General features: G+C 41.2%; 1 protein-coding gene across 1 annotated transcript; it reads right to left on the reverse strand.

The window, feature by feature from the left end:
* Positions 1-1,029: 1,029 nt before the first annotated feature.
* Positions 1,030-12,080, reverse strand: GTPBP4 (GTP binding protein 4). Its single transcript, XM_080610865.1, has 17 exons — positions 12,005-12,080; positions 11,066-11,236; positions 9,972-10,075; positions 9,750-9,886; positions 9,068-9,168; positions 8,601-8,693; positions 7,913-8,104; positions 7,762-7,827; positions 6,919-7,008; positions 6,370-6,480; positions 6,099-6,176; positions 5,940-5,991; positions 5,266-5,366; positions 4,220-4,417; positions 3,364-3,429; positions 2,156-2,290; positions 1,030-1,226 (listed from the first exon to the last, which is right to left on the reverse strand). Exons 1-17 carry the CDS (start codon positions 12,050-12,052, stop codon positions 1,074-1,076), a joined length of 1,896 nt encoding a protein of 631 aa, XP_080466991.1. The 5' UTR covers positions 12,053-12,080; the 3' UTR covers positions 1,030-1,073.
* Between the last annotated feature and the right edge of the window lie 1,713 nt (positions 12,081-13,793).

The raw sequence follows: 13,793 nt of genomic DNA on the forward strand, positions 1-13,793 counted from the left end.
AAGTTGCACCAGGGTGCAAGAGCTAATCTTTTTTGATCTCAATGTCAAGGCTTTATAAAGTAAAAGGCTTTATAAAGTAAGACAAATCATGTAAGGTGTCTCAATTTGAGTTAATGATTCTTGGGCTTCATGGTTTATTTTATTCATCAATTGTTGTGTCTCCTGTTAGCAGATAGCTCAAAATACATCTCTGAAGTTAACTTCTCCCAGAGGTGTCTCGCTGGAACAGCATGCCTTTCATACCATTTCTTGCTGCATGTAAAACAGTTGTAACCAGTCTGTGCTTGGTTTCAGGGTAAAACTCCTTTTTCCCAGAGGTCAACAAGCTTCTTTCGTGTCCCAGTTGTGACTGCAGCACTGAAGCTTCCCATGTGCCAGCATCTCGCAGGGTTCAACACTTAGAGGTTTTTGTTAGAGCAAAGGTTGTTCTATGTTCATCTGACCTGATGTATTGTCTTGAAAATAATGGTGAGGGAACAGTGATGCAGTGTAACCACTCAATTTTTAATTCAGTGCAATCAGCCACATTACCCAAGTAATGCATTATAGTACTTTTCAAATACTTAAAATACTTTTAAAATAAAATATTATCTTAAAGACTGTAATTAAAGTACCTAAGCTAAAACCTTGGGACTGTTGTTTTCTTTCTGAACTCTTCTTACCTTGTTGTATTTTAATAGTGATAATAATAATAATAGTTTAAAGATTTTCTTGCTGTTTTTAACATCCCATTTCACTGGATTCCCATTCAATCTTTAAATCTCTACATTTTACGTGTAGCGTTCAGGCAGCATATTTATAATGCATAACTTTACTAACCTCTGAGTAATTCCTACCTTGTTCTTGACCAACCACGGACAAAGAGGGAATATTTCACTTTTGTCAGTCTTCTGCCTTGAACAGATAAAGCATTCAGCAAGATCAAGGTATAAGACCTTTCCCTCTCTGAGCTTCAGGTATCTAAGCTGCTAACACAAACCATGTACTTTTTTAACACTGTAATACTAGAAAGGAAGAGAGGACTAGAAATCAGTTTTCACAGACAGTTTTTATTTTGAATTCAGATGACTCCTTTATCTTCTCTGTGTTTTACCAGATTTTCTCTTTCCGGCCAGCAGATGTTTTGGCCTCAAGTTAAATATGTGTCTGTCCGACTCCCCTTTCCTGCCCAGGCGATTCATCTTCTTTTGAGCTTTCTTTGCCATAATCTTTACCTTCTTCACCATCTATTTAAAAACAAACAAACATTCCTCAGTAACTCAGGTGACCAGCTTTACCTTTTAAAACCCACTAATCTAGCCGATTTTAACAAGGACAAGAACTAACACCCAACATACTCTAGGACAGGCTTGATGCAAATGATGCTAATCCTCCTTAGCAGAACTCTTCTTTTTCCAGTACTCCAATGCTATGATCACACTATCCCTAGAATCTCTAACTTACTGAAGGAGGAACTCCACAGTTTGTAGATCTCTTCCTTCATATGTGCATTTGAGACAAAAATTTACAATGTACTTCGTTAGTCTGTATTATTTGTAAGAATGAACAAGGCACTTTTGAGGTATGGAGTTCAAATGAACTGAAGATGAACTCTGGACAAACAAAACCAGCCAGTGTGATGTTTCCCAGAAGCTGCTTTAAGTACAATCAAGCTGATTTATTATATAGACATAGAATGGTTAGTGCTGAAAAGGACATTAAAGCTCCTCCAGTTCCAACTCCCCATGCCATGGGCAGAGACACCTCACACCAGATGAGGATGGGGCAGCCACAGCTTCTCACTACCAGTGAGAAGGTGCCAGTGCCTCACCACCATCATTGTGAAGACTTTCTTCCTAATATCTAATGTAAATCTCCCCTCTGCCAGTTTAAAGCTATTCGCCCTTGTCCTATCACTACATGTCCTTGTAAAAAGTCCCTCTCAAGATTTCCTGTTGGCCCCTTAAGGCGCTGGAAGCGGCTCTGAGTCTTCTCCAGGCTGAATAAGCCCAGCTCTCTCAGACTGTCTCCACAGCAGAGGTACTCCAGCCCTCTGAGCATCTTCATGGCCTCCTCTGGACTTGCTCCTACAGGTCCACATCCCTCTTGTGTTGGGGGGCCCAACATTTAATTTGCTAAGATTTAATTGCTGTAAAGGTAAGTAACTTAAACAAACCTTTTCATCACGAAGACCAGAAACATCCCGTGGTGTGCGAGAGGAGCTGCGACTGCGTGCCACAGATTTAGGGGTTTCAGACTCATCACGTTTACGTTTCCTTGTAGTACTACGGGACCTTCTCACATAATGGGCCTGAAATTCAAAACATCACTTTAATCATGAAACTCAGAAACAATCGTCCCCGACATGATCCACTTCCATACAAAAAGCCAGGAAGTGGACTGCTGTGATACATTATACTGGTTATTCCATAGTAACGTGAAGACCCTGTCAACTGTTGGTCACTGCCTTTCTGTCCTCCAGTACAGTACAAAGCTTGGTAAATATCAGCATACTCTTTTCACAGTTATTCACTCCAGTTCTCTGATTTCTTTTCCAAGTAGATTTGTACATAACAATAAAGAGAGACACACAAATTAATAGCAATACTGAAGCAATTCTGCAACAGCAAAGCAGCAAAGAAGAAACCTTCCACAATTAGTGTCCTGTTTACAGGACAAAGCCCTAAAGAATTTCAGACATGAAGATTTACCATACTACAGCATAAGTATTAAATTCCTTCTCACTGACATTGCTCCTAAATCAACATGGCATGTCAGCTCAGACCAGTGCAAATGCTTCCTTCAGATGTGTAGTGTTGACACTCCTTGGTTCCACAATACTGCTGGATTTGCTGTACAAAATGCATTTTTTAAAGATTTCTGATAAAATGAAATGTCTCCTGCAGGCAAATTTGTATTTGAAGCTGCCTTACATCTAGAGAGGCCATCTGCTCTCAAAAACTTCAATTACAACTCACAGAATTCATGAACTGTAAAAAGATAAGCCTGATCTGTCATTATTACTATTTCAGACATAGCAGTGGCTCATCCAACAAAGCACACTGGAAAATCAAGTGTCTTTAGCCAAACCCTGTTCAATCCTACACAAACTCCAAAAGAGTCCTAATAGAAAGCAGTGTGTATATACATATATATGTGTGTGATTAGATAAATGGTGTCTTTTCAGCCTACCCAACATATTTTGATCACGTCACTCAAAAATTCCAGTACTGCCTTGTCTGGCTTTCCTATTTTCTCCTTAGATCCTACCTCTCACCTGTGCTAACTGTCATATGCATGCTCAAACATGCTCAGAGAAATCCAGTGTGTGTAATGAAAGTGACCTCCTTTAGATAAGCATTGTGTTTAAGTAGCAAAACTTACGTCATCCTTGTTAGTCATGTCAAGTCCAAGATCAGTCATTTCCTTCTCTAGCACCTTCCGCTGGACCTGTAAAAAGACAGGTAAGAGAACATGTTTCTTTCCAGAAAGTATGGTTCTATCTTGTTTCTTGTCTTAATATACCACCATAAGCCCATTATATTGACCACACATTTATTCCTTTGGTACATCCCACAGGCAGATGATGAAAGTCGTAACTCCCTATTTCATCTATTGCAACTAAATTCTCTTCACCCGTTAAATCCCCTTTGCAGGTCTGCAATGTCCCAGCATTCCCTAAAAGGTCTTTCAAATAGTTTGCCTTTTTTGGGGGAAGGTGACCAAGAGCGGTCACTTCAGTCAGAAATGTCTTCTCCCCTCCTAAAAGCCACACTTCAGGGAAGAAGGTAAGGAATACTGGGTGCCAAATCAGCTAGATACCCTTTCTCAAGATGTCTTGTTGTCAGTTGTTATTTGTAACTGCCCTGGGCTGCTCACAAGAGCTTCTCCTAATTATATGAATTTAAAATAACAACACTAATAACAACAATACATGATGTGACCCAATCAGATGAGCTGAATTATTTTCTTTCTTCAGAACTGTTTCTGCAATACATATGTGGAATTTTACATGAGACACACTTGTGTGACCCAAACCAAGAAGGGCTACTGTCACTCATCTGGTTTGGCCTCCACAACCAAGTAGTGGGCAGAACTCTTGGGAGGGCAGCAGGAAGCAAACAGCGAGTGAGGGGGCAAACATGAGAAAAGGTTAACAGTTGTACTACTTGATATTCTTGTATGTTCCTTTAAAGTTATTAAACATCAGCAAGACTTTGATAGCATGTTCTCTACTCACCTTTTTAGCTGTTCTAGGCATCCTTGGACCTCGAGTATCTTTCTCCTTTGACTGCAGGATTTTCAGTTTCTTCTTTTCTCGGATCTGTAGTGCCAACTGCCGGATTTCCATCATCTCTTCATCTTCACTTTCTGGTTCACTGTCATATTCTCCAGCAGCTTCTCTCAGCTCTTCCTCTTTCTCCAATTCTTCCAGTTTCTTAGATTTTGAAGAGGTGAAATGAAAATCGAGATGCTCATCAAATCCTTGACTTACAATCCAAAATGTGACATTTTTGTGTGGCCCAGAGCCATGACAGCATGCAGGCCCTTCAAAGAAGGAGCTGCATCACTTAACAGACCCCCTCCAGCCACACTTAATGCAGCTGATGATACAGCTTACTGTGAACCTGTGGGGCATACAACTATGCAGACTTATTTGATCACATTCCATTACAGTCTGGTGGTATTTGTGTGACGGCCCCAAAGCTGCCCGCTGTGTGAATCCAGATGTGCCATCCTGTGAACTGTGCTGTTTCTGGAAACACATTCTGAAAAAACCTTCTATTTCTACATTTAGCGTTAGCCAGCAATTCAGATGAACCCAACTGCAAAACTGGCAAGCACCAGCATCTGCACTCCCTGCTTCTCCTCAACAACCAGCAAGAGATTAAGAATGTATAATTATTAAATAAAAATGTTATGAATTGAGAATTCAGTCCATTTTCTTTAACATCATATTCTAGCAGACATAAATTTGATGGGTCAATTTCCTATTATTAATAATACATAAAAGTTGATAGCTACATTCCTTCTGGCTGTAGTCAAAGAATGAAGAATTGTAACTTCTCCTGCAAACCTCACATTTTGGGATGGAGAAGATCATCATTCTGACAAGGTCATCTGTCCTTCATCGTTCAGAAAACAGTATCTTCTCCCATTATAAGTGCAAACAATGTAAAAGAAATTGTTCTTGTGACAGTTTTTAATCTACATACACAGTAATTTACATTAAGCAAATAAAGGGATAAAAAAAGAAAAGTGTAAAAAGAATAATGGAAAACTCACTCTCATTATATCCGGATCAATGTAGTCAAGTATATTATGGCCTTCCCAGATCTCTGGTATCTTATCGTATTTTTCAGATGAATTCATTAAGTCCCAGTATTCTTAAAAATATAACAAAAATTAATAAAGCGAAAAAAAAACCCCATTGAATCATTCAGTGACAGAAAACACTCAGATCAAAATTTTAAAAAGTGCCATATCCCTAAGCTAAGCGGCAAGAATTTGGTTACATCTCTGACACATTCACAAAACTTCTGATCACCTTCCTACCATCAAATACTGTTCAATAACGACATGATCCACTAAAAAGCTGTAATAAACAACAGACATCCAGCTGAAACACAATACATGCGGTCCCTCCCATACTGATACTTTCTTAACAAAGACAGCATCAAGAATTAATGAGGTTGGACGGTATAAAACGGAAGGGAAAACCCAACTGAATAATCAGACCAGCCATTATATGTCTGTGACGCTAAAATGGGAAACATCCAAGCAACGTTACGACAAGGAAAAGTCACTGCAAATGACCAGTTCTGGAAGAGAAGTAAAAAGTACAGTATTCAATAAAATGGTGGCCTACTTAGTTGGAAGGAGGCAGATTTAAGCATTCTCCCTTATGACTAAAATAGCCAACATTTACTGCTTAATACTGATTCTGATATAACACTTACTCTGAAGATCCAAAATATAATCGTCTCCCATTTCAAGCTCAATATCTCTCTCCTGCAAAGACATACATAGCTTTATGTACCATTAATTTAAAGTCTATGGGCTAATATACCAGATTCTAAACCCATCTGCTGATTTCCTAATGAAGAGATGCCACTTACCAGTTTCCTCCTGGGTGTGTCTACTTCCATACGTTTTTTACGTGCCACCACTCCCTCAGGTATAAAGGGCAGCCGCTCCTGAATTGAATGATCCACCCCAATAGAAAAGGGGGAAAAAAGTTTAAATCAGTTTTTTTATAATGCTATAAATCACCATTGCAGAGTACTGAATTTCCAAAGAAGACCATATCACACCAGAAAAGGCAGCTGAAGATAAAAAATAAGCAAATTTCACCATATTAATCTGTTCACACATTAAGACGTGGCCTACCTTGTTATCTCTTTTGGTTGGCATGGCCAAGTGTAATCTATTCAGTACTTCATTCACTTTATTTCCTTTCATTTTAGTATCAACACGATAGGCCAGCAGTCTGTCACAGGCCTGAAAGTGCAACATGGCAATATTAGGTAAGTAATGAAGCCTTCCTGATACCACAAATGACACAGCAGGCCTTCAGTCACACGCATCTAGCTTCATGTCTCATCTCCTGTCGAATCTCTTCTCTCTCAAGAAAGCACTGAATTATTTCATATGAGAAGTATAATGGGAAAATACATATGAACCTTTTTTTCATAATGACTTGACGATAAGAGAAAGTAACAGGATTTAGCAACAAAAAAACCCACGCTTTTTAAAAAATTATGGTTTGCATTCAGGCACAATTTTCCATTTGCAGCCAAGTCCACCGAGGCTCAACAGACTGCAAAGGAGAACATGCTTGAAGTTTGTCACTACAATGCACAGTTTAACTGAGATGAAATTCATGAGACAAAATATCAACTATTCATCTGGAATGAAATTGAGCGAAGAGAGACCTACCTCTGTTTTAACCTGGATTACACCTTCTTCTGTTAGAGTGCTTGTCTCTATCACAGACAATCCTTCTGCTTCAAAAGCTTCAAATATTTTCTAAAATAGAAAAATTATTAAAGAATGACATTCTGCCCATTTCTTAATATACCAATCCATTAAGAACAGGAGTCTTAATCCAGTATCAGTACATGAAAAATTGTTACTGTTTTTATTAGAATGTGTTTCTAAAAAGGCGACAGAACCTTTACAACTGCAGTTCTACATTTAATCTGTTTTTTCTTTTATAAGCATGTCTTTTACATCTTTTATAAGCAAGTAACTACTTTCTAAAGGCACCTATAAATGACCCATAGGAAAAAAAAAAACAACAAAAGAAACACAAATTCTGCGTGTCCGTGAACCTGTACCTACAAATGAATTAACTCTGCCTATACACGGAGTGTTGCCCAGTGAGAGCTTCTACTGCAACTGCTGAGCAATACCTCTCAAATCCAGTGCTCACTGCCTCTGAACTCTTACTGAAGTTATTATTGAACAAGTCTGTTCAGTTTGGTTTGGTTTTTTTACTTCCAACTACAGTAGCAATGAAGTTCTCACAGCATCAGAGATTTCTGAAACTACTAAGGACCTGCTTCTTGTTTGGCATTTACAATATTCAGGCAAGGATATACATTAAACAGGTCTTAAAAAGATACAGGTCAAGACCTGGAAAGCTACTTTCCATTGCACTATAAGCAGTTAGATAAACAAATGGTCATAGAAAAGGTTTTGCCCAATACAAGTAATAGTTGTGCATGACACTTGTACACCATATTTTTGTAAAGAGAGAGGTGGGAGTAGTTGTCTAACCTGACTCTCTTCAGGAAGTTCTGAAATCCTCTTCACATCACATTTGTTTGCAACAATTATAAGTGGCTAATAAAAAGAAATAAAAGAATCATAATTCAAGTTATCATGTTATAAACCCCTGGGGTTTATTAATAATGTAAACCAAACCTACCTTGTTAGCAAACAATGGCTTAATATTTCTGAAGAGCTCTACTTGCTCCTCCAGGCTATGCCCACACTGCTCAGACACATCCATCATGTAAAGCACAGCAGCACGAAGATGTGCAAGCGCAGTTATAGCCTGCATCTCGATGGTGTTCCTATCCTCCAAAGGATGGTCCAAAATACCAGGAGTATCCACTACCTATAATTAACATAATTGTTAGGGTTATAACAGGACAATTGAAACACTATTTTAGAACATGTACTTGATTTCTCACCAATCGTGTCTTTTCTAAGACAACAATGTGTTTTCCCATTAGTCGTAAGTCAGACTGTAAACTTGGCCAAATTGAGCACGTGAAAAATGGAGTAATGGGAGAAGAATGAGGCTTCAGAATAACCAAGACTCTTGGTATTGGAAAAGTAGGGAAAGCCCTGCCCCAACCTGCTTTAGAATTTGACACTGATAAAATGTAAGCTGGCTTTATCAGTAATTCCATTTCCAGTCTTCCCTCAAATTGAAAGAACACCCATACATGTACAGTTTTTTAACAAATTTTGACTACTACCCTCATTTGGCACACTGCCCCTTGCACAGCAGCTCTCAAGACACAGAAATGCAACTGACTTTGCAAAATGGAAACTCCACTATAACCAGTTTTTCTTTAAGGAAAATGCAAAACAGTAACAGTTCTTACCTGCCAACGAAGATACTTATAATCCATATGGCCCACGAAGAGAGATTTTGTGGTAAAGGCATAAGGCTGCACTTCTACATCTGCTCTTGTAACCTTAAAACAAGATTTATTCACACACATTTACTGAAAATCTCAAGTTGCAAGCAGAATCTCATAATTATAATACACTTTCTTTGCTACTAAAAATGCTAAAAAAATGATTATTCTGTCTTCTCTGCAAGCATTTCTCTATGAGAAAATATGTTAATGGGATACATGCTATTTTGGAAAATACAATGACTTTTAAGAGTGAAATCTACCATAATTTCCCACTTATCCCTCCAGGAACTTCATTCAACCTCTGTTTACACATTTGAATTTGGTACCCCTCTCATCATCATCATCAAATTGTTTAAATGTTACCTTATTTTAGTTAAATGGTATCCCAGTATTGTTTTTGAACAAGAAACCAAAAACCACTCACATACCTTATTTATAAAGCTCGACTTTCCAACATTTGGGTAGCCACACAACAGAAGAGTTCGTGTGTTGGGATCAATGGTTGGCAAACGAGACAAATGTTGTCGCACTGAAATGTCAAAAAGATTTAATTTCGTTTTTACTGAAATGGAATAAAAAGTTATACGCTGAATTGTTTCGCTACAAATTAACAGCTTTTCTGACATAATTTGATTGCTCATTTACGAAAAGGTGCATTCCACAAGTATCTACACACAAAAGGAAAAGGAAGTTACTAAATATCTGAAAACTCAAGATCTCTGTCTTATAGCTAGAACGACCCTATCAAATCAGGTACACACGCTGAAGAAATAATAAGCCTGAAATAAGAAGCAATGTTTGGAAAATATTTAACATTATTTTTCAAATACATGTTAGTGAAAATAATGACAAATAAAAGCAGGGCTGTGACTTTCAAGCAAGAAAAACACTTTAGAAATGTTATTAATACCACAGAAGTTAAAGAATAGTCAAAGAAAAAAAAACATTTACTTAAAAAACAAATTCTAAGTATTTTAGGGTCTTGAAACTATTTACATTTCCTGTGCCTATATTCTGTACTACACACATTCTTCAAACTGTTATTAAATGTATGAGTAAATTTCACATCCAACTCACATGCCCTTTTTTTAGCCTATTCATAGCACAAACCTTGCTCCAAATATTCCAGGCTTTGTTTCTGTCTTTTGATAATGGTGCACATTCGTCCCAGAGCGGCGCGTTTCAGCTGTTTGCAGCGGTAAAGAGAATCACCATATTTCATCAGCCGCACATAGTCTTTGGCAACACTGTGAGGACAAGAAAGAATAATTTATCCAATTCCGCCACAATCAACCAGGCAGGTACAAAATCAAAGAAGCTGATGTCTCTTACTTGTCAATCAGATTCTTGGCAATATTAATCTGTCCCAAAGCCAGCTTGTAGTGATCTTTGTCGTAGAGAACATTCATCAGATCTGCATAAAAAGGATGAATATCCTAAAACAAAAGCACAAAAGAAAATTAAGCCTAGTACTTTCCTTCTTTAAGATGACTACAATTTGGCAATTATGTAAAATTGTTCTTCTCCAGTAAGCAACACAAATGACAATAAAGCCAAACAGTTTTCATTACTGCCTTATGTAAGGAAAATAATCTGCTTGGTCATTAAAATATAAATCCTTCAGCTTTCCAAGGAAGCAATACCTTTGGTTCAAATCTTTTAAACAAAGTATTTCACCCACGCATGTATTTATCTGCAGAAATTTCATCATGTGATATTAAACAAAACACAGAAGATATTTGTGGGAATTCTGCTGTAATATTCATTGGATATGAAAACATCAGGGAAAAATATGATTACAGGTCAACAATTTCAGTGTGAGCAGACAACTATAAGAAAGGCCCACTGGACGTGTGGATCCAGTTGCAGCTATTGGGAAGCTAACACTATGCGCACCTTGTCAGTATGTTTCCAACACTGTCCTTTAAGAGGCAAAGAACAATGTTTATGTTGTCAAAGTAACTTCTGAGGAACTGAAGAGTGGGAATCAAAATGACATTTCTTACTTCCCACAAGTATGTTCTAGGGAAGACTAACCACAAGCACGATTTACACACACATACACAAAGCAGAAATAAGCAGACATGACACACTTGAAAAAATAAATATCTTATTTCTCTTCATTCAACTTCTGGCAAACATATCTGATCAGCTAAAACCTTGTAAACCCCATCCTTCCGTGATCATCAACAGGCACCATTTAGAGCTCCTTTCATAGCAGGAACATACTATTTTTACAGAACATGTCTGCCTAACATTACTCCCAGTAAAATCTACCAGGAATGAGTCAGAACTGTCTACATAGTGAAGCAGCAAGATGTTGCTCAGGCCAAAACAGACTCAAATTAAACCAACAGGCTGCTGAAGAAATGTTCCTGATGTCACGAAAGCAAAGTTCCTTTATGATCAAATGACAAAATACTCACATCTAATTTGGGGAAATCCGTTAAGATCTGAGTGAGTCTATCATGGTAATTCTGTTGAGTATATTTGATTTTTCGCATGTAAAAATGTCGAATCCGATGGATTTGATAATGTTTATGAATGACAGTTGGGGTCTTCCGCTGAGTCTTTGACAATGTCAGATCTACGAAGTCCTGCAGTCAAGAAAACATGAACAATTACATGAATTGTCCAGTTCTTTTAAAGCCATACACTTTATTGTGGTGGAGGCGCATACGGACCAGGCAGGCGCACCCATGCCGCACATGGTGTGACACGTATGCGTTAGGATAGGCTCTCACCTCCACTCAGTAATAAGTCTGCACACCCCCTGTCCGGTTTTCATTTCAGCACATGAAGGCGGCCACCGGCCACACCGGAGGCGCAGGAAGCGGAGCCGGGAGGACGGGCAGACCCGTCACCCCTGAGAGGTGAAGCACGGCGGCGAGCACACTCCCCGCGCAGCTCCGCGCACCACCGCCCCTTCAACTTAAGCTCCCTCGTCAGACGAGGAGAGAACATGGTTTCGACCGAGCGCGCAGCCATGAGCCCAAGGGCACGGGTCTGCAAATCAGGAGGAATTTTGGTGGAGGCCACCCCGGCACCTCCGCCAGGCTGAGGGAAGCGGGAGCTCCAGGGTCCCTCCTCAGGCCGCAGGGCCGCTCTCTGACAGGACTCCGCGCTTCCTTCACACAGCCCCTTCAGTTCTCCTCATGGTACACGCCGCCAGGCCCAGGAGCACTAGCCCAGGGCGAGCCCACGGGTCCGATGGGAGGAAGCAAAGGCCGAAGCCACGCCGGCAGCACGATGCGGGCGGGGGGGGGAAGAGGGAATTAGTGCTGTCCTGAGACGCGGCAGGAGCCGCCGCCGGGCCGGAAGGGTCGCCTCGCACTGCGGGGCGCGGGGGGGAGGGAGACCCGTACCTTGGCGGTCGGCACCACCGTGATCTTCTTGAAGTTATACAGAGCCATGGCGGCCGTCACAACCCGGCCGACCCGCACGCCGCCGGAAGAGACAGTGGGACCGTCCCTCTCGCGAGAGCCCGTGCTTCCGTGCGGGGGAAGCGGGAGGGAGGCAGAACCCGGCCGTGGACAGCGGTGCTGTGCTGTAGTTTGTAGCTGCAGTGTGGGCCGTAGGGCTGGGGGGCTCTAATGGCCTGTCGATGTGATTTACAGCAGTCATGTTTTGTGCCCTGTAGGACCGTGAAGGCAGAATGCATTTTCACCCTGTTCGCTTACATGATTAAAGGCTAATCTCCATTATCACAGAGGAAAATAGAATAAGGATGGGGTAAGGGACCCCGATAACCTTGTCAGTGCTGAGGGGCCCCTAACCCTTCTCCTGCCGAGCCCATCGCAGTGAGCAGTCAGCTCTGTCGCCCAGGGGTGCCACCCACCCGACGGGTCAACAGGAGCAGCTCCTTGGGTCACCCTGTGGGGTGAAGGGGTGCTGCCTGCAGGGATGCCAGGTTGATCGTTGTGGGGTTGTAAAGGATGTGTGTTTAGAGAAAGGCCCAAAGTTGGGGAAAGGGAGGGATTAAGGTGGAAAAGGGAGGGAAAAGTGTGGAGAAATTGAGAGAAAAGGGATAAAAGAGGCCAGTAGCATGGCAATGTGCTGGTTACTACAGGAGTCTGGCCATGGCCTGCACACCAAATCACCATAGGATGTTCTGCCATATTAAACTCAATTTCTAACCATTTTCCTGGTTCAGGGGCTGTCTTCTGCACCTGCATATGGAGCCAAGTGCTGCCACAGAGAAAGCGGCAGGGATTCCCAGTAGCCGTATGCCTGGAGTGCCAGGAACTGGAGGAATCACTGGAGGAATGCATGCTGTACATTAGTGTATGTATATCTGCATACATACGTGTGTGTATGCAGCTGGGGGTCTCCAGGAGCCAGCTGCTGGGTGATCTGAGTGCAAGGGTCTGTGTGGCCGTGTGGGGAGTGAAGGCGGTAAGATTTGCATGAAAAAGAGTTTGGGAATGAGCTGTGAGGCCTTGGTGTATGACAAGCTGTGGGGCGATGAGCTGGAACATTGAAGGACAGGAAAGGTAAACAAAGCAAGCCTTGGGAGATGGGCCAGGATGTAGTTGTGGTGGGAATCTCAGTTGGAGGCCAGAGGCTGTGGGGGTTGTGAGAGAGTCTGCGGCATTGTGATTGGACTATTTACCTGGAGAGTTTCACAGTGGCCAATGAGATTGAACATTGTATGGATGTGCGGGTTGGGAGGGTACCGAACAAGGGGATAAAAAGGGCTTGGTGGCAATAAATGAGGATTTGAGTCTCCTCATCAACTTGAGTCCGTGTTGTGAAATGCCACATGGTTGGCCATGCACACAATGATACCTGTACTGTGTGTGTGTTCCCACGGGGGCTCACAATCAGCCTTCCTCCCAGCTGGGCCTGAGGCCACAGGGCTGCAGTGGCCTCACCTCTGTCAGGCTACTGGGTTCCTAACCCCAAACTAGAAAGAAGACTAACTACCTCAGCTGAAACCAAGAGACACACACACACACACACACTGTTACTTCCCTTTTTCCTGAATTTTTCCCCCCCTTCTTTTCTTCATAGTAACTTTCAGTGACCTGTCTCATACTAAATTATAAATCCTTACAGATGAAGGCAAAGCCTGAGTGAATTCTACAGCAGTTCATGATATTGGCTATACCCTGTGCTTTATTCTTTATGTATCTCCATCCAGAGACCTGATAC

The sequence above is a fragment of the Psittacula echo genome, assembly GCF_963264785.1.
Source record: "Psittacula echo genome assembly, chromosome: 2".
Classification (NCBI taxonomy): domain Eukaryota; kingdom Metazoa; phylum Chordata; class Aves; order Psittaciformes; family Psittacidae; genus Psittacula; species Psittacula echo.